This window comes from Pseudoliparis swirei, chromosome 9 (genome assembly GCF_029220125.1).
Source record: "Pseudoliparis swirei isolate HS2019 ecotype Mariana Trench chromosome 9, NWPU_hadal_v1, whole genome shotgun sequence".
Classification (NCBI taxonomy): domain Eukaryota; kingdom Metazoa; phylum Chordata; class Actinopteri; order Perciformes; family Liparidae; genus Pseudoliparis; species Pseudoliparis swirei.
In genome coordinates, this window is record NC_079396.1 from 27,847,285 (window position 1) to 27,865,890 (window position 18,606).

General features: G+C 42.8%; 1 protein-coding gene across 3 annotated transcripts in view; it reads right to left on the reverse strand.

Annotated features, from left to right (window-relative positions):
• Positions 1-1,489: 1,489 nt before the first annotated feature.
• The window catches only part of znf512b (zinc finger protein 512B), a 44,121-nt gene continuing 27,004 nt past the window's right edge, over positions 1,490-18,606 (reverse strand). For 2 of the 3 annotated variants that reach the window (XM_056422533.1, XM_056422532.1), the window contains exons 4-16: positions 18,397-18,575; positions 17,983-18,302; positions 17,699-17,770; positions 16,565-16,699; positions 16,129-16,250; positions 13,614-13,706; positions 12,068-12,166; positions 10,951-11,190; positions 8,506-8,868; positions 7,783-7,884; positions 7,580-7,642; positions 5,627-5,725; positions 1,490-4,976 (exon numbers count right to left, since the gene is read on the reverse strand). In XM_056422533.1, coding sequence (XP_056278508.1) covers positions 4,656-4,976; positions 5,627-5,725; positions 7,580-7,642; positions 7,783-7,884; positions 8,506-8,868; positions 10,951-11,190; positions 12,068-12,166; positions 13,614-13,706; positions 16,129-16,250; positions 16,565-16,699; positions 17,699-17,770; positions 17,983-18,302; positions 18,397-18,575 — 2,208 coding nt within the window. In that variant the 3' untranslated portion in view covers positions 1,490-4,655. Of the gene's footprint in view, positions 4,977-5,626; positions 5,726-7,579; positions 7,643-7,782; positions 7,885-8,505; positions 8,869-10,950; positions 11,191-12,067; positions 12,167-13,613; positions 13,707-16,128; positions 16,251-16,564; positions 16,700-17,698; positions 17,775-17,982; positions 18,303-18,396; positions 18,576-18,606 lie in introns of those variants that run through there. The other variant, XR_008832784.1, reaches the window with a different exon arrangement.

Genomic DNA, 18,606 nt, shown 5'->3' on the forward strand with positions numbered 1-18,606 from the left:
AAAGATGACAGGACCAATGGGGTCTCAATATACTTTTTTTTTACTAATCTGATGTTTCACTGAAGAAACAATTTATCATCCACGATATTAAATACCTCGCTGGCACTTTATATGTAGGAGCCTCTTTGAAAACACAGCTCTGTGTGAAGTTTTGTCTTTAAAAGAAGGAAACACTTTTAACCCTTGTGTTGCCTTCGGTCATTTTGACCCGATTAAATATTTAACCCTCCCGCCTTTGGGTCATTTTGACCCGATTCAATGTTTCACCCTCCTGTTACCTTTATATTTACTAACATATTTTACCCTTTGGGTTCAATTTGACGCCAGCAATTAAAACCTCCAGAAAATTATTAGAATTAATATTGTTTTCCAAGTTTAAGTGTGAGGCACTTTATGTTTGTTTGTTGACTACCGAAAGAACACCGACATTAAACATTGAATGGGGTCAAATTAACCCGAAGGCGGCAGGAGGGTGTAATATTGATTCGGGTCAAAATGACCCGAAGGCAACACAAGGGTTAAACGGTGAATTTAATTTTTTTTGTAAAATGTATAAAATTTCCTCAGCCTCCAGAGGGTTAACGTGACATATTTGAATGTCAGTCAGTCACCAAGGCCACTGGTTCTGCTGTGTTTAATGTTAAAGATGACAGGACCAATGGGGTCTCAATATACTTCTTTTTTTTTTACTAATCTGATGTTTCACTGAAGAAACAATTTATCATCCACGATATTAAATACCTTGCTGGCACTTTATAGGTAGGAGCCTCTTTGAAAACACAGCTCTGTGTGAAGTTTTGTCTTTAAAAAGAATGAACTTTTAACTTTTAACTTTTAATTGCGATTAATCGCGATTAATCGCGATTAATTAATCGCAATTTCAAAATGTGCGATTAATTAGTTAATTTTTTTTAATCGATTGACAGCCCTAATGTATATATATAAATATATACATAAATAATAATAATTCGGACTTCTATAGCGCTTTTCTGAAAACCCAAAGACGCTTTACAGGGAACAAGAGACAAACAGAACAAAACAAAAAGAAAGCAGACAAGACGAACAAACAGGAACAGTAACGTAAAGAAAGGAAAACAAACTGTGGAAGCTGTATGAGTCGTATCGGGGTCAGGGGTCAGCAGGTGAAAGCGAGTTGGAAGAGGTGTGTTTTGAGGGCTTAAATAAAGGTAGGGTGGGGGCCTGACGGATGTGGATGGGGAGAGCGTTCCAGAGGGGGGGTGCAGCTGCCGAGAAGGCGCGGTCACCCCAGGTCCGGCGCTTGGTCCTGATGATCTTCAGAGTGTTTGTGCCGGCGGACCTGAGGCAACGGGTTGGAGTGTGGAGGGGGAGGAGTCTGAAAGATAGGGAGGGGCCATGTTGTTTAGGGCTTTGTAGGTGATCAGTAGAAGCTTGAAGTCTATCCTGTACTTGTATATATGTATATATGTATTTGATATACATATTAGAAGTTGACGCAGTCGACACAGCATTAGTCAACAAACCTTTATTAATTAGTTGAGGGATACTAATGAACAGGTAATACAACAAGTTTTTCGGGAAAAAAAGTCACAGGTCAGACTCGGAGGAGGCGTGGCCTCCTACACGTTAGGTTCTATACAGCTTAACATCAGACATGTGAATTATTCAACACACCGTGAGTCTCATTTCACCTGTTCCCCTAAATCTCACGACCCCGCGGTCAAAGCAGGTGGAGCATACAAAACCAAATTTTAAAAAGGTACAATTCTGGAGGGTTGATTTCTAAGATTTGATTTTTTGGAAATAACATCGTGGGGGGTGGGGGGGGGGGGGGAGGGGGGAAGACACTCGAGCCTGCTGCCGTTTACCTGGGTACAAAAAGTCACGCCACGCAGTCAGGGTCACGAGAAAGCTCCAACAACACTCCTACGTCACGCCGGCTCCACGGAGCAAGGGCACGAAATAATAATAATAATTATTATTATTATAATAATAATTAAAGGACTCTCTCAATGTGTTTGTCATCGTGTATCGGAAAAAAATAAGAAATAAAAAGTTTAATTCATGTGCGTCGTCAAAATGGATTAAAGTAAGAGTGCGGGCCCCACCATGTTCTGTTTTGTTGTCGTTTGAATAAAATAAAATACAAATTCTACTTTTAAAATTTCGTAATGTGTAAAAAGCAATTTTAAAAATAAAAGAGGAAGTGAAAAAAAAAAAAGCCATATCAATTTTTGAGAAGACAAAACATCGATATATCCAAATATCGCCAAAGACAAACCAGCTAAATATTGCTGTCCTCTCTAACACACACACACACTGTTGCAGGTCGCTCACACACGCGGGGGCAGATGTGTGTGTGCTCCACACCGTATAGGAAGACGGATAGTAAAGGGCGTGATCAAATATAAAATACCCACTGTCGGAAAGCAGTGCTATAACTATCATATTGCAACACCGAAGCTTGACATCCACTCATTTACAAAGGTGCTAAGAACTGTTTTTGCATACACACACACACGCACACACACACACACACACAGACACACAAGGTCTGGACAGCTCCGTATAAAAAGGAAATTAAAAAGAAGGTCCGAGGACCAATCAGTGCTTGTCTTAACTCGTCCCGTCCGTCAGTCTGAACCTGGATAGAAGATTAAAAAGGTCAACATGCATAATCATCCCCACCTGAATTATTAAGCTCCACCGGTTGATTAATAAATGGAGGAATTTGACTCCAATCTTTTTGCTTTTAAAAAAAAAGAAGAAAAGATCACGGCGTAGGGATGACACCTCCTGGGAAACATTATTATTATTACTTATTTTTGTTGAAAAAATTCTGTTGACAACAAGTGCTCGATTTTATGTATTTTATTTTTATTTTTTTATTATAACATTGGTATTTTGTTGATGCAAAGATATTCAGCCGACTTTCCAAAAGAGTGAGGAGGAAACGGTCCATTAAGGTAGAGGCAAATAAAGCACCCTTTATTATCTCACCAGGATATCACAAAGCTATCAGAGTGCTATACGGGTAATAATACACACGAGAGAATATAAAATAGATTTATGATCTGTCGCTTTTTTATTTTTCTTTCTTTCTTGTTTTTTTTAAAGCAAGCAAAGTCATTTTTTTTTTTACGGACATAAAACTCCAAATATAAATCAAATATTTCTTTTAATTTGCACAATATCGTTCATATAACTGGTTTTTCAAGTATCTACCTTAGACATGATAAAAAGTGAAAATATTCTCTGATTGCACACATTTTATTTAGATTTTTTCTTTTTAAATTAATTTAATAATAATAATAATGGATTGCTATTATTTACTTTATTTATTTTATTTTTAAAATCTGAACGCTAAACTAACACGGAGCAGCCTTAAAAATTCAACGAGACCCTGTTATGGCTTTAGTGTGGCGAGTCATAATTATATAGTCGATACGATATCTAGAGACACAATTTAGTGTTTTTTTTCTTCTTCTTCTTCTTCTCTAGAGTAAAATATCACTCCTGGAGTGCAAAAATACAAGAGGGGAGCGAGAGGGGGGGTCAAGGGGTTAAAGTGCAAGGCGATAATTTTTTGAGCATCCGGGAATTAATTCACATTAATGAAAACCTTCATTTTTGCGTATTATATATATTTTGTTGTCCTCTTTTGTAAAACTTTATTTCCCTCAACATGCTCGCTATAAAAAGATATTCCCACTTTTTGATTGTGCTGCAATGGTGCAACAAACTTCACCCTCACTGTCACTTTGAGTTATTCAAGTTTTGTATTAATTAAGCAACGCCTCTTGAAGTGTATTCCTCAAACAATCACTTTCTCTTTGAGGGGGGGGGGGGGGGGCAGGGGGAAGGGGGGGGGATTCTGCTTATTAACTTATGTGAAGAAGAACTGTGGAAATAATCTTTTGACACCTTTCATCGTCACGTGATTTGGAAATAAAAATAAAAACACAATATAGCTGTAGGAAAAAAAGAGTGGAATTTTGATTAAGAACTGACCAACACATTTTTAGCTAATATGACATTTTGCTTACTTGAAACATGAAAAGTACTAAAAGAAATTAAATTCGGATTAAAAAAAGGTAAAAATAAAAAGTTAATTGCACTACAGCACACACACACACAGCAAAAAACTAAATGACAAATCTGATTTTCTTTTTAAAGAAAAAAAGGACAGATGGCATCATTGCTTTTGAGTATATAGAGATATAGATATAGATATAGATTATGTACACAGTACAGTATATCTGTGGGAGGAAACACATTTTAAAAAGTGAAAACACGAGCTATCATTAAATGACCTCACCATGCTAATAGAATATCCTGTTTTTCTTGTTTTGTATTTTTTTAAACCTCTCAAAACACAAAACATGAACATCGCAGAGAGAAAACCACTCGTCTGCTTTGGTTGTTAAAAAAGAAAGAAAGAAAAAAACATAGTTATCATTGATAGACTACTACCCCCCCCCCCCCCCCCCGACCCCCCACCAGGAAAGCCAAACCTGTGCCTTTAAGAAAAAGGAAAGGAGGGAGAACTCCGACGGTTCCAGGAGCGTTGTTCATACCAGCAGACCAAATGTTTTACTTCTGAAAGGTTGAGTTCTCTCTCTGCAAAAAGGTCTTTTGAGCTTCCTGCAAGTGGGAGGAGCTACAAGGGGGAGGAGCTACTCCGACTGCGGCGGCCTCGGGGGCTTGCTCCGTCTGACGGGCTGTCCGGTTTGGTCAGCCGGCGTCGGCTCGGGCGTCCGGGTCGGGGACCGCGACGGGGTCGAGTCCCGAGTGCCGGCGGCGGGCGACGCTTCAGTTTGTGTGTGTTGGAGGGGCGGCGCGGCGGCGGCCACCGGGGGGCGCTCTTTGGGCTTGCGGCCCCTCTTCTTGCCCGTCGCGGCGCCGTTCCGCACCTCGCCTTTGACCCCGTCGCTCTCCGGCGCTTTGCTCTTGGCGCTGGAGGCCACCTGGCTGGGCGCCGCCGCACGGAACCAGTTCTGGGGAGATGAAGCACACAGTCCGGCGTCTTTATTCTATTTATAGATGTCCGACGGAGTCGCTTCGTACGTTAAGGAAGTATGAAGGACGATGAAAAGTCACGCGTGTTTACGGACTTTTGTTGGGAAATAAAGGTCCCATGAAGGAGGAGTAACTTTTTATTGTAAGATATAACAACTATAAAAGATCAGTTAAACTTCTTCTTATTTTTAAACTGAAAGGAGGATTGCGTCAGTCCACCTAAAAAAGGCCAGTCCACCTTAAGTCCTCCTAGTCACAAATCGAGTTGATCAGCTGTTAGCGATCGGCTAACAATCCGATAAAAGAAATTAGCACCCCTGAATATAACAGTATAACATATCTACTGCCAGTGATCTTTTGATAAGCCCCGCCCACTGATGCCAGGCTAGGATTGGTCAGTCCACGCACAAGGGGGCGGGGCATAGCAAAGAGTCGGTTAGTTAGGTACGGTGTCTAAATACAGTAACGTGAGGTCTCTGAAGTCCCGTAAGATGGTAATGATTCATGATTTTAAACATTTTGGGGATCCAGGCTGTAAACTTAGGGTTGAACTGGAAAATAAAAAGCTGCTTGTGAGAGAAAACTTTATAACTAGTAATAATCCAGAGGTTTGAGAGCGCTGACCCACCTGTGAGTGCGTCTTGCTGATGTGGTACTTCACGCCGCTCTCCGAGCTAAAGTCCTTCTGACAGATCAGACACGTGTACTTTCCCAGTTCTCCACCGCCCTGCCACACACACACACACACACACACACACACACACACACACACACACACACACACACACACACACACACACACACACACACACACACACACACACACACACACACACACTTTTTGTGAATTATGTAAGATTTTTCTCTTATTGCCTTCAAGTGTAATAATAATATACGTTCAGCTATTTTAAATATATATATTTTTCCCAAACTGTAACGATCACATATACTGTTGTAATGCGTCTTATCCTGTACTGTTATTGTTTTATATTAGTTATTGTTGTATATTAGTTATTGTTGTATATTTGTTGTTTTATATTTGTTATTAGTTTATATTTGTTATTAGTTTATATTTGTTATTGTTTTATATTAGTTATTGTTTTATATTAGTTATTGTTGTATATTTGTTATTGTTTTATATTTGTTATTGTTTTATACTAGTTATTGTTTATGTTTTTATTGTTCTATGCTTGTTGTTGTTTATGTTTTTTATTGTTTTATAGTTGTTATTGTTTTATACTAGTTATTGTTTATGTTTTGTTATTGTTCTATGCTTGTTGTTGTTCTATGTTTATTATTGTGTTATGTTTATTATGGTCTGTCAGGGGACAACAGATGCAAATTAGCTGTGTAGCTACAATCTGGTCCAGAGCATCAAATGGTCCCCTTTAAATAAAGATAATAAGAATAATACATATATATATATATATATTAGGGCTGTCAGCGTTAACGCGTTAATCTATGCGATTAATTTGGCCGCGTTAACGCACTAAAATATTTTAACGCAATTAACGCAACTTTGTTTACTTCCGGTGTTCGTTGAAGTTTTTACACTCAAACCGAGTGTCAAACCGCGGCAGTACGGTTTAACACTGTTTCCGTTTTTAAAACAATTATTTCTCCGCGAAAATAAGGAGCAGAAATCAGTTTAACTCGTGGATGAATCAGTCGGGTTTCCTCCTGCTCCTCCTTCCTCCCGTCTCCCCCTCTGATACACAGAGGAACGGAGGGGCGACGTGTCGGGGACGCGGAAAGACCTCGTCACACGAAACCTTCACCGTGATTGGTCAATCCGTTTCTCTGTCAACATTTTGGGGAAAAAACAACCAATGTAAAATGTATAAAATGCCCCCAGCCTCCAGAGGGTCACGTGACATATTTGAATGTCAGTCAGTTACCAAGTTCACTGGTTCTGCTGTTCAGTGGTAAAGATGACAGGACCAATGGGGTCTCAAGATACTTCTTTTTTTTTTACTAATCTGATGTTTCACTGAAGAAACAATTTATCATCCACAATATTAAATACCTCGCTGGCACTTTATAGGTAGGAGCCTCTTTGAGAACACAGCTCTGTGTGAAGTTTGGTCTTTAAAAAGAATGAACTTTTAACTTTTAATTGCGATTAATCGCGATTAATGAATTTCAAAATGTGCGATTAATTAGTAAAAAAATTGTAATCAATTGACAGCCCTAGTATATATATATATATATGTATATTCCGATGTAAATTACCAGTGAAATTTATTTTATTTTTTTCCATATTCTATTAAACATTTAATTGTAAATTGAACAAATTCATATTTCTTGCACTGTGTTTATTTGTCTTACTGTCCAACGTGATGCTCCGCCCACTGAGACACACCCGTACCTGTCCAACACACTTAAATAAATGGTTATCATTCTGATTCTATTTAGAACATTTTTATATATTTTATTTTTATATGGTTTAATTTCCATTTTACAACCAGATTTCATCATCTGGTTGTAAACTAAAGTGGGTTGAATGTCTGTATGTGTGTGTCTGTGTGTGTGTGTCTGTGTGTGTGTGTGTGTCTTCGTGTGTGTGTGTGTGTGTTTATACCTGGCTGCAGTTGGCCAGGTGGGCCTTCAGTCCCGACACGCTGGAGTAAACAGCTTCACAGTTCTGAGGCGAAACAGAAATAAACAAACTCACATTCCTGAGAGATAAACAGCCCGAATCTTATAAACCGAGCGCTCGACATCAAGACGCTGACATCAGAACCTCTCGAGCTTCTTTAAATGCGTAACGTGACGTTCTCTCACTTGGTTGATGCAGCAGATGAAGCCCTTCTCCTTCACTTGGTTCTTCCAGGACTCGAGAAGCTCTTGGCTGAAGTTCGGGAGGCCGGGACGCGTGTAGTTCAACTGAGGAGAACATGTCGTCAGTCTTATGATTTAACACGTTAATATAAAATAGATCTGGTTGTATAGACGTCTACGCTTCATGTGTTAAAGCTGCATTCTCTCTCCTGACCACCAGGGGGCGACTCCTCTGGTTGTATGGGAGTCTACACTTCATGTGTTAAAGCTGCATTCTCTCTCCTGACCACCAGGGGGCGACTCCTCTGGTTGTAGAAGTCTATATAAAAGGACTTTGCAATGACTCTCTAATATAAAGCCAAAAAGACCAGAAAATAATACCATTGTCTGTATTTAACTCTTATTTACTCACATTATGCCGTAACATTCATTTATATCAAAAACATTTCGCTAAATCATATTTAGCATGTATATAAACACGATTATATTATTTAGGCTTATTACTGTATGTACCAACACGTCCATGTGGTGTCGCAACAATTAGCAGCAATTTGCCTCCAAATTGGCGCCTAAAAAAATAAAATGAGCTTGATTAATAATAATAATAATTATAATAAATGCCAATTCTGGAGCGGAGAAAAAAGAAAAGAAAGATGCCGATTCACACTGAAGTAAAGTAAAGTGATCCCGTGAGCCGTGTGGGATAAACGTTGAGACAGCGCTCACCCGCTTGCTGTCCGGCACCAGGTCGTCCTTGATGCGCCGCTTGGTGCCCCAGTCTTTGGCCAGCTCGTCCTCCGCGATCTCCTGCAGGTGGAACACCGCCACCTGGGCCGAGCGCCGCCTCACCCGGCCGCTCGGGGTCCGCTCGAAGTCGTCCCCTTGGTCGGCGGCCGGCGGCGGCGGCGGCGGCGCTCTCTCCTCGACTCGCTCCCTCTCCTTGTCCCCGCCTCCTCTCTCCTTGTCCACGCCTCCTCCTCCTCCTCTGTCCTTGTCCCTCGGCGGGCCGAGCGGGGCTTTCTCCCGCCAGTCCTTCTCGGCCGGGCTCGGCTCCTTCCTCCCGAGCAACGGAGACTCCCCAGAGACCACCTGGGGGGGAAGGGGGGGGGATTTTGGAAATTGAATCACATTTTTTCAATATTTCTCAAGCAACGTGAAGCATTTTGAGTTGAAATCTAATTTTATATATTTAATATAGAATAAATAACATTCACTTATATTGTATTAAATATTTATTAATATTACAATATATTATATTTATTATTAATATCATATATGTTAATATAATAATATATAATATGAATAACATTCACTTATTTTGTATTGAATATTTATTAATATTAAAATATATTGTATTCATGATTATTATCATATATGTTAATATAATAATTAGTGCTGTGAAAAATAACGCGTTAACTCAAGTTAATTCAATTACAGGTTTAACTAGTTTTTTTTTACGCATTTAACGCATGCGCAGAATGAGCTTCCAATCCGTCTGTTGTTGGTCGTCGGGACGAAAAAAAAGTCACTTGCAAAATGAGCTTCCAATACACCACTTCAATCTGAACTCTGTCCGCTCTCATGCAGACGGTCTGTTCATCGGTAATGATCCTTCCGCAGGTTCACCTCCGGAAACCTTGTTACGACTTTTACTTCCTGTAGATCAGGGTCTCAACACGTCGATCGCGACCTGCCAGTCGATCGCGGCGTAGTGTCGGTAGATCGCATGACATTAAAGAGATTGGCCCGCCCCCTGACATGTTCTCTAGAGCACGTCTTTGTTCTTTTATTAAACTAAACGTCTGTTGTTGATTGTATCTCCACAGCAGCATGTCATTTCTGTCTCTTCACGTTGCGTTAACACTTATCGATCTCCGTCTCGCGCCACAGAGCTCCGTCGCGCGCATCGGGACCGAGCAAAAAAAGTCACTTGTCAATCTGTCCACCTGTCCGGGCCGGTGAGGTTTCAGCTTTGCAGCGGTGTCCCGCCGTCCCTTTCATCACGGCCCAGTTCATGAAGAAAACCCACACAGTCAGTTTGCCTCAGCAGCTGCTAGAGGAAGACTAGAGGCCTTTAGATTGTATCATGGTGGAGTTAATGGTTGACAAACAAGAGAAAAATGCTCTGTTTAACCCTCCTGTTACCTTTACATTTACTAACATATTTTACCCTCGCGGTCAATTTGACCCCAGCAATTAAAACCTGCAGAAAATTATTAGAATTAATATTGCTTCCCAAGTTTAAGTGTGAGGTACTTTATGTTTGTTTGTTGACTACCTAAATAGCCCTTTAAATAAATAAAAAAGTTGATATTTCTTATATGTTTGACACAGTGAAAAACAGCCTGGGGTCAAATTGACCCCAAAGAACACCGACATTAAACATTGAATGGGGTCAAATTGACCTGAAAGGCAACAGGAGGGTTAAACATTCTGTTTAGGATGAAGATGTATTAATGTTCCATATGGAAGAAAACTGCTAAATAACTGCTGAGTTGCAGCACCATTGTATAAAAGAATGTATAAATGTATATATCCGTCTTTTGTCATAAATCTCTATGTTCTCACAAAATATACCGAGAATATCGGTAATATGTGATTAATCATGATTAATCCACAAAAACCTGTGATTAACCCGATTAAAAATTGTAATCGTTTCACAGCCCTAATAATAATATATAATATAATATGAATAACATTCACTTATTTTGTATTGAATATTTATTAATATTAAAATATATTGTATTCATGATTATTATCATATATGTTAATATAATAATATATAATATAATATGAATAACATTCACTTATTTTGTATTGAATATTTATTAATATTAAAATACATTATATTTATTATTAATATCATATATGTTAATATAATCATATATAATATAATATGAATAACATTCACTTATTTTGTATTGCATATTTATTAATACTAAAATATATTGTATTCATGATTATTATCATATATTTTAATATAATAATATAATATATAATAAATAATATATATATATTTCTAATGTATTTAATGTATTTTTTTATGGATTTAATGGATTTTTAATGGATTTTAAGTATTTAATGGATTTTTTGTATTTAATATATTGTTTTATGGATTTTATGTATTTTTTAATGGATTTTGTTATGGTCAGTTGGTGCTTCATCACTCACCCTCTCTTTGTTGTTGTTGGTGTCGGTGACAACGTCCCTGCTGTTGTTGTTGTTGGTGGCGGCGGCGCCGGCCGGGCAGTGCTCGGCCCGCGTGTGGTAGTCTCGGCCGGCCTTGGACTGGTACGTCTTCCCGCAGCGCGGACACAGGAACACAGGCTTCTCCTCGGCACCGGGCCCTCTGCCGCAGCGCTTCTGGTGGTACTGGTACCCCATCAGGCTGGAGAAGTGGACCGAGCAGCCCTGTGTATGTGTGTGTGTGTGTGTGTGTGTCAGAAATGAGACAGAATTTAACTAATGAAAACACACACACGTTAAGCAGGAAACTGGGTCAGTGTGACGTGTCATGTGACACAACAACAATATTGGGGTCAAGAACAAGGCACAAAGGGAAAAGGAGAGAGAGGGGGAGAGAGAGAGAGAGAAAGAGAGAAAGAGGGAGAGAGAGAGAGAGAAAGAAAGAGGGAGAGAGAGGTAAGTCAGAAAAGGGAGGAAACATAATTCAAACGGGCAGATAAGGAGTTATCTCTGTCTCCTTTGCCCTCTCTCTGTCTCCTTGTCTCTTTCTCTCCTTGTCTTCCTGTCTAATTTGCCCTCTCTCTGTCTCCTTGTCTCTTTCTCTCCTTGTCTTCCTGTCTCCTTTGCCCTCTCTCCGTCTCCTTGTCTCTTTCTCTCCTTGTCTCTCCGTCTCCTTGTCTCTTTCTCTCCTTGTCTTCCTGTCTCTCTCTCTGTCTCTTTGTCTTCTAGTCTCTCCGTCTCCTTTCCCATCTCTGTCTCCTTGTCTCCTTGCCTCTCTGTCTCTTTGTCTCTCGTAACGCCACAAGAAGTCTGTTCCCAGGAAGACGGGCAATCAATATAATCTTCTTGATCCCTGAGCCGACGGCTTCTTCATGAGAACGATGAGGAAGGAGAAGTGAAGACGAGTCGATTCTTTTCTTTATTAATCGTTTTCCTGACAAAATAATGAGAGCGGAGCGACGACAAGAGAACGAGCGTCGGTACGATCCCGACGCCGCAGAGGGAAGTGAGACGCGAGAGACGGAGGAGGGGGACGAAGGAAGCAGAAGAACGAGAAAGAGGAAGGGAGGAGAGGAAGGGAGGAGAGGAAGGGAGTGAGTACCTCGCTCGGACACTTGATTCGTCCCATCTGTTTGAGCACTCGCCGCAGCCGTTCTCTCTCCTCTTGCTTGTCGCCCGTCTGGCGTTCGCTTCCCGAGGGCTGTGGGGGGGGGGGGGGGACACCGTCACATTACTGCATACCAACACAACCCCCCTCCCACCTCCTCACCCATTCTTCTCCCCCATTTGCTTTAAAAAGAAAATAAACAAAGCCAATGACGATGAAAACGTGGTATTTCCTGTCTCGTGATGACGAAAGGTTTCCATGGAGACGCCGTTCCTCGAAACAAGCGTCAAATCTCGTGTTTTCACACTCGCTCGCTCGCTGGTGCCGAAGAAAAAAATAGAGAAGAAGAAGAAACCCCGGAGCCGAGGACAATAACAACAGATGGCGAGGCCTCGCCAGGGAGGAGGCAGCAAAAAAGGGGGAGGGGGGGGGGAGAGAGACTCCCATTTCTCACGCTTTAACACTCGGGGAGAAAGACTGGAGACGACTGACGGACGGAAATAGAAAAAGGGAAAGAGAAAATAGGGGGAGGAAGAGGAGAGAGGGAAGAGGCAGCGACGCCAAGGTCGGACTCGGCGGGTTTGACCCCCGTCCCTCCTGTCAGCACCCCGGGGAGCTGAGCCACGCAAGGGCGAGTCACAACCAACAACAAGAGGGAGAGAGAGAGATGGTCCAGTCTATAACCATACACTATATAAAGATAATGCACCAGCGACGACCTCTGGCTGGATTATGTGTCCTCAGACGACCGAGCCGACGCATCACCGGGATGTGATTACTTTCCCCCGGGAAAAAAAAAAGCTGTAATAATAATGCGGCGGTTATTGGAGAGCAGCCGCCGCTTAAATGGTTTTGCACCCTCCGTTGAAAATGTAAAGAAGGAATAAATTGCCTTTCGATTTTTGGTCAGAGGAGCAACGAGTAATTACTTTGGATAATCGAGTAAAAAGCACAGTGGTGATATTACTTTGTGAACGGGTGATAAGTTAAACGTAATGCGTATAGGAATACAGAAAAGGTCCTCAAAAGATCAAGTAGTGATTTATTAATGAGATGCACAGGCATCATAACACAAAAGTATAACCTTCTCCCTGAAGGCTCATGGAGGCGTGAGCACGTCTTCATATTCTGTCGTTCTGATTTATTCTTTGATTACTACGAATTATTAAATATAGAAAAAAGTGAAAAAATAAGTCTATGCTTCAAGTGTTAAAGCTGCATTCTCTCTCCTGACCACCTGGGGGCTCCTCTGGTTGTATAGAAGTCTATGCTTCATGTGTTGAAGCTGCATTCTCTCTCCTGACCACCAGGGGGCGACTCCTCTGGTTGTATAGAAGTCTATATAGTGACTCTACTTCTCTTGATGTATTCCCTCACTAAACATTGTAAACATGAGTTTATGTCTCAGTCTCTAGTTTCAAGTCTTCTTCTATACAGCATGATGTCATCATTTAGGACATGATGGTCATTCAGAGTCACACAGACCATGAAGCAGGGGGCGCTTTAGGGGCGGGGCTACAGGTGACTGACAGGTCTCTACCTTGGTGCTGTGCTCCGCCATGGCGTGGTAGTTGAGGCCGGCCTTGGACCTGAACTGTTTGTGGCACTGCTGGCACTTCAGGGCATCCTGGAGCTGCAGGGATCAAAAGGCCAAAAGATGGAGGCTCAGATGACATTTCTATTAGCGGGTAACCCAACTACCCCCGGCCGAGGCCGATTATTGGATCCATCCATATGGCACTCAGCCGCTGTAACCCAATAGAGGTCGTTACAAAGAGGCCACACAGAGACACTTTTGGGAAGCAACAAAAAAAGAAAAAAGCCAATTTAACACCAACACTTTAACACTTGTTTTTTGGGGGTGGACGACCCCCCTCCTCCGCCCTCGGTATTGATTTTAGAGACAGGGGTGTCACCGCTTCTTTTTTTTAAGACGTTCTGTCACTTTAAAAGAAGATGTATTTCCGTTGTAGGGGTCCAATTATGGAATAACCTTAAAATGGGTATAAGAATGTTTTCACTCATTTTTGGTTTTCAAAGGAATTATTTATAAAACAATTCTTGAGAGTTATAGTGTGATTGAAATGTATTTATATGGAAGATGTATGTGGATATATATCTGTGTATATGTATATATATATTATTTTTAAATGTTCTGTTATTTTTCTTTATTTTATATAAATTCTCTGATTTGTTTGTTAATAACTATAAATTAAGATAGGAATATATAAGCATATTTTTGCTTCTACCTATACCTTTTCAGTCTCTGTTTTTTAGATTATATATAATAATAATAATAATTATTATTATTTCGACTCCTATAGCGCTTTTCTAGTACACAAAGACGCTTAATATATAATAATATTGTATTGTATTTGATTGACTGAATTAAAAACACACAACACACACTCAGTCACACCAAGGAGCCGTGAAAACAGCTGAAGGAGCAGGCTTCTCCGAGGGCGACCGCACCGCTCCGGCTGCTCGCCCTCGGCAGCGCTCCGCCTCATTGGTTCCCGCCGTTCACCCGGCGGAATGCAGCGCAAGCAAACCGCAGGAGTGCACCGTGTTCTTTTCCCTCTTAATTCGCCTCCGCCCGATATTAGCTTTTCCTATCGACGCAGACGAGTATTATTTTACGCGGCCGTCCGATCGATGTCGTTGCTGTGAAGGCTCCCCGTCTCCCGCCCGGCGTCTCGTAGCGGTGAGAGTATGTAATCCAACATGGGAGGCACCGCTCTGGGGCTCGAGAGGGATTTACTTCATACCCGGAAAGGAGAGAAAGAGCTTTGTGGTTCACAAAGACCACCGGGGGGACGATACGGATCATCAAGGATCCCAAAGAGAAAGAACTGACGAGGATCTACCAACTGGTATACTGGTACCATTGATCTGCCAATGGTATACTGGTACCATTGATCTGCCAATGGTATATTGGTACTATTGATCAACCAACTGGTATACTGGTACCATTGATCTACCAACTGGTATATTGGTACCATTGATCTGCCAATGGTATACTGGCACCATTGATCTGCCAATGGTATACTGGTACCATTGATCAACCAACTGGTATACTGGTACCATTGATCTGCCAATGGTATACTGGCACCATTGATCTGCCAATGGTATACTGGTACCATTGATCAACCAACTGGTATACTGGTACCATTGATCTGCCAATGGTATATTGGTACCATTGATCTGCCAATGGTATGCTGGTACCATTGATCAACCAACTGGTATACTGGTACCATTGATCTACCAACTGGTATATTGGTACCATTGATCTACCAACTGGTATATTGGAACCATTGATCTACCAACTGGTATATTGGTACCATTGATCTACCAACTGGTATATTGGTACCATTGATCTACCAACTGGTATACTGGTACCATTGATCTGCCAATGGTATATTGGTACCATTGATCTACCAACTGGTATATTGGAACCATTGATCTACCAACTGGTATATTGGTACCATTGATCTACCAACTGGTATATTGGTACCATTGATCTGCCAATGGTACCAATATACTATTGATCTGCCAATGGTATCTTGGTACCATTGATCTACCAACTGGTATATTGGTACCATTGATCTGCCAACTGGTATATTGGTACCATTGATCTACCAACTGGTATATTGGTATCAATGGTATACTGGTACCATTGATCTGTCAATGGTATATTGGTACCATTGATCTGCCAATGGTATATTGGGATCAATGGTATACTGGTACCATTGATCTGCCAATGATATATTGGTATCAATGGTATACTGGTACCATTGATCTGCCAATGGTATATTGGTACCATTGATCTGCCAATGGTATATTGGGATCAATGGTATACTGGTACCATTGATCTGCCAATGGTATATTGGTATCAATGGTATACTGGTACCATTGATCTGCCAATGATATATTGGTACTCTATTGGTACCATTGGTATATTGGTACCATTGGCATATTGGTACCATTGGTATATTGGTACCGTTGGCAGACCCCTCCCCCGTCCGGCCTGATGGACGTCTGCTTCACCCACTGACCTTTTGGCAGATCTCCATGTGTTTCTTGAGGCCGTGGATGGTTTTCCTGGTGACGATGGAGCAGGTGGGACACACCACCTCCCCTCGCTCGTGGATCGCCCGCTGCCATTGGGCGTCGGCACCTGAAGGGACCGACACACGGAGGCGGGGTTACGACCGGTCCCTCGATGGCGGGACGTTTTCCATCTGTTGTGCTCAGTACCTCAAGCTCTCATTCACTCTGTGATAATGTGTATTTGTGATAGGACGAAGGCTACGAAGAGGTTCTTGATAGTCTGGAACAGGCTTATTGAGTTCACCAAATGTAGTTGTCATGTGCTTATCAAGCATATCATGAATAATAACATGATAGATGGGTTTGCAGAGTTAGATATATATTCCTACTGGTGTCACTGGTAAGATTTTAGCACCAAAAAAAAGAGATCTCCGTGCTCACCAGAGCCGGTTGCAGCCGGATCTTTCTTGGAGGACTGACTTGGAGTCGGTCTTCTCTGGGGCTCCTCGCTGAACCCACTGCCCTCTGACCTCTTCGCACGGCCCGCCTTCAGCTTCTCCTCCACCTTGGTCATCCCTGCAAAACACAGCCGAGCTTTAAGAGGAGGACCTTCATCACGGGGACACATGTGCATCCGGAGACACGCAAACCCGCTTTGACGCGTTCAACCAGCGCGGGAACCAAAACCACCGGAGCGACCGGATCCCTGAGAGCGGGGAGAGATAATGCCGGACCCTCTCACGGTGGAGGTGGTGGAACTGGGCATAAAACTCATGGACAACAAGATGACATCATAGGGTCCAATGGACCTGGCTGGGTCTGATGTCATGGCGCTGCTGATGCCCCGCCCACTCCTCCTCTACCTCCATCTGATGGATCACGGAGGTCTGGATCGTGGTCCATGACGACTACCAACTATTATACACTCATTGAATGTGTTTTAACTCTAATCTGTTCTTCTGGTCACATGACATCTATTGTTCTTCTGGTCACATGACATCTATTGTTCATCTGGTCACATGACATCTATTGTTCATCTGGTCACATGACATCTAGTGTTCATCTGGTCACATTACATCTATTGTTCTGTCCATCCTGGAGAGGGATCCTCCTCTGTTCTCTCCTGAAGGTTTCTTCCCTTTTTTCCCTGAAGGGTTGTTTGAGAGTTGTTCCTGATCCGATGTGAGGTCAAAGGTCAAATGTCAGGGATGTCGTATGTGTAGATTGTAAAGCACTCAGAGGCAAATTTGTAATTTGTGAGAATGGGCTCTACAAATAAACTGAATTTAAAATTATAAAAAAGGAAAGTTGTGAAAAAAGAGGTAGAAACTGAGAAGAGAAAGTTGTTTAGTGTTTTACTGAATCAGAGGCAGATGAGTGAAGGAGAGCAGCGAGCAGCGGTCGGACTGTTTGAGTGGCGATAAGTAGGAGGTAGAAAGAGAGCAAGAGGGAGGCAGAAAGAGAGAAAGAGGGAGGCAGAACGAGAGAAAGAGGGAGGCATTGTTCAAACGAGCCCGCGTTAGCTAACGAGTAACAGGAAGTGGTTTCTCTGCCGTCATCGATGACGTCGTTCACCTTTCAGTCCGAACGTTCCGGATATCGAGGGCTGCTCTCCGGTGAACTTCTTCGGTGTTTTCTGCTTCCGTCCTGGCTCAAGAGACAAAGATCAAAAGGTCAAACACACACAAACACACACAGACACACACACACACACACACACAGACACAGACAGACACACACAGACACACACAGACAGACACACACAGACAGACACACACAGACACAGACACACACACGCCGCGCGGTGGAAGGCGAACATGGCGGCAGCAGCAGAAAGACGCCCGCCAGCAGAACCTTACTGTGCCTCGTCCGCTCCGGGTCTTCGTCGGGGAAGGACGCCAGAAGGCCGTCGCTGTCGCCGTCGCTGTCGCCGTCGCCGTCGCTGTCGCTGCCCTCGCCGTCCGACGACGTGCCGCAGGACGGAGGCTGGACCGGCGGGGGGGGGTGGATATGCGGAGGAGGAGGAGGAGGTGGTGGAGGAAGAGGAGGCTGGCCGTGGCCGTGCGGTTTCTTGTCGCTCCTCTGGTGGGCCAGCTCGCCGTTGCGGGATGGCGCCGACACCTCGTGGGTCTTTTTCACTTTGAAGAACACGGGGGAGGGGGGGCTGTTCTCCATGGGCCTGAACACGCCGACCGAGGGAGGAACAGAGCGCCGTTAGTATGTGTGTGTGTGTGTGGGGGGGGGGGTCGTTTATCTCTAAAATCCCAAGTCACCTTTTCTTGGCGTTGGACCTGACGGGTGCCTTGAAGAGCGCGGCCCGCTCGTCCCTGGGCTCCATGGCGACCCCGTCGGGGGGGTGGCTCCACAGCTTGTGCTTCTGCAGGCGGCCCTTCGTGGAAAACATGGCGGCGCAGTCGGGACAGCCGTGACTCAGCTTCTCGGCTACGGGGGGCTGGGGGGGGGGGGGGGTTTAAAGAGTGCTC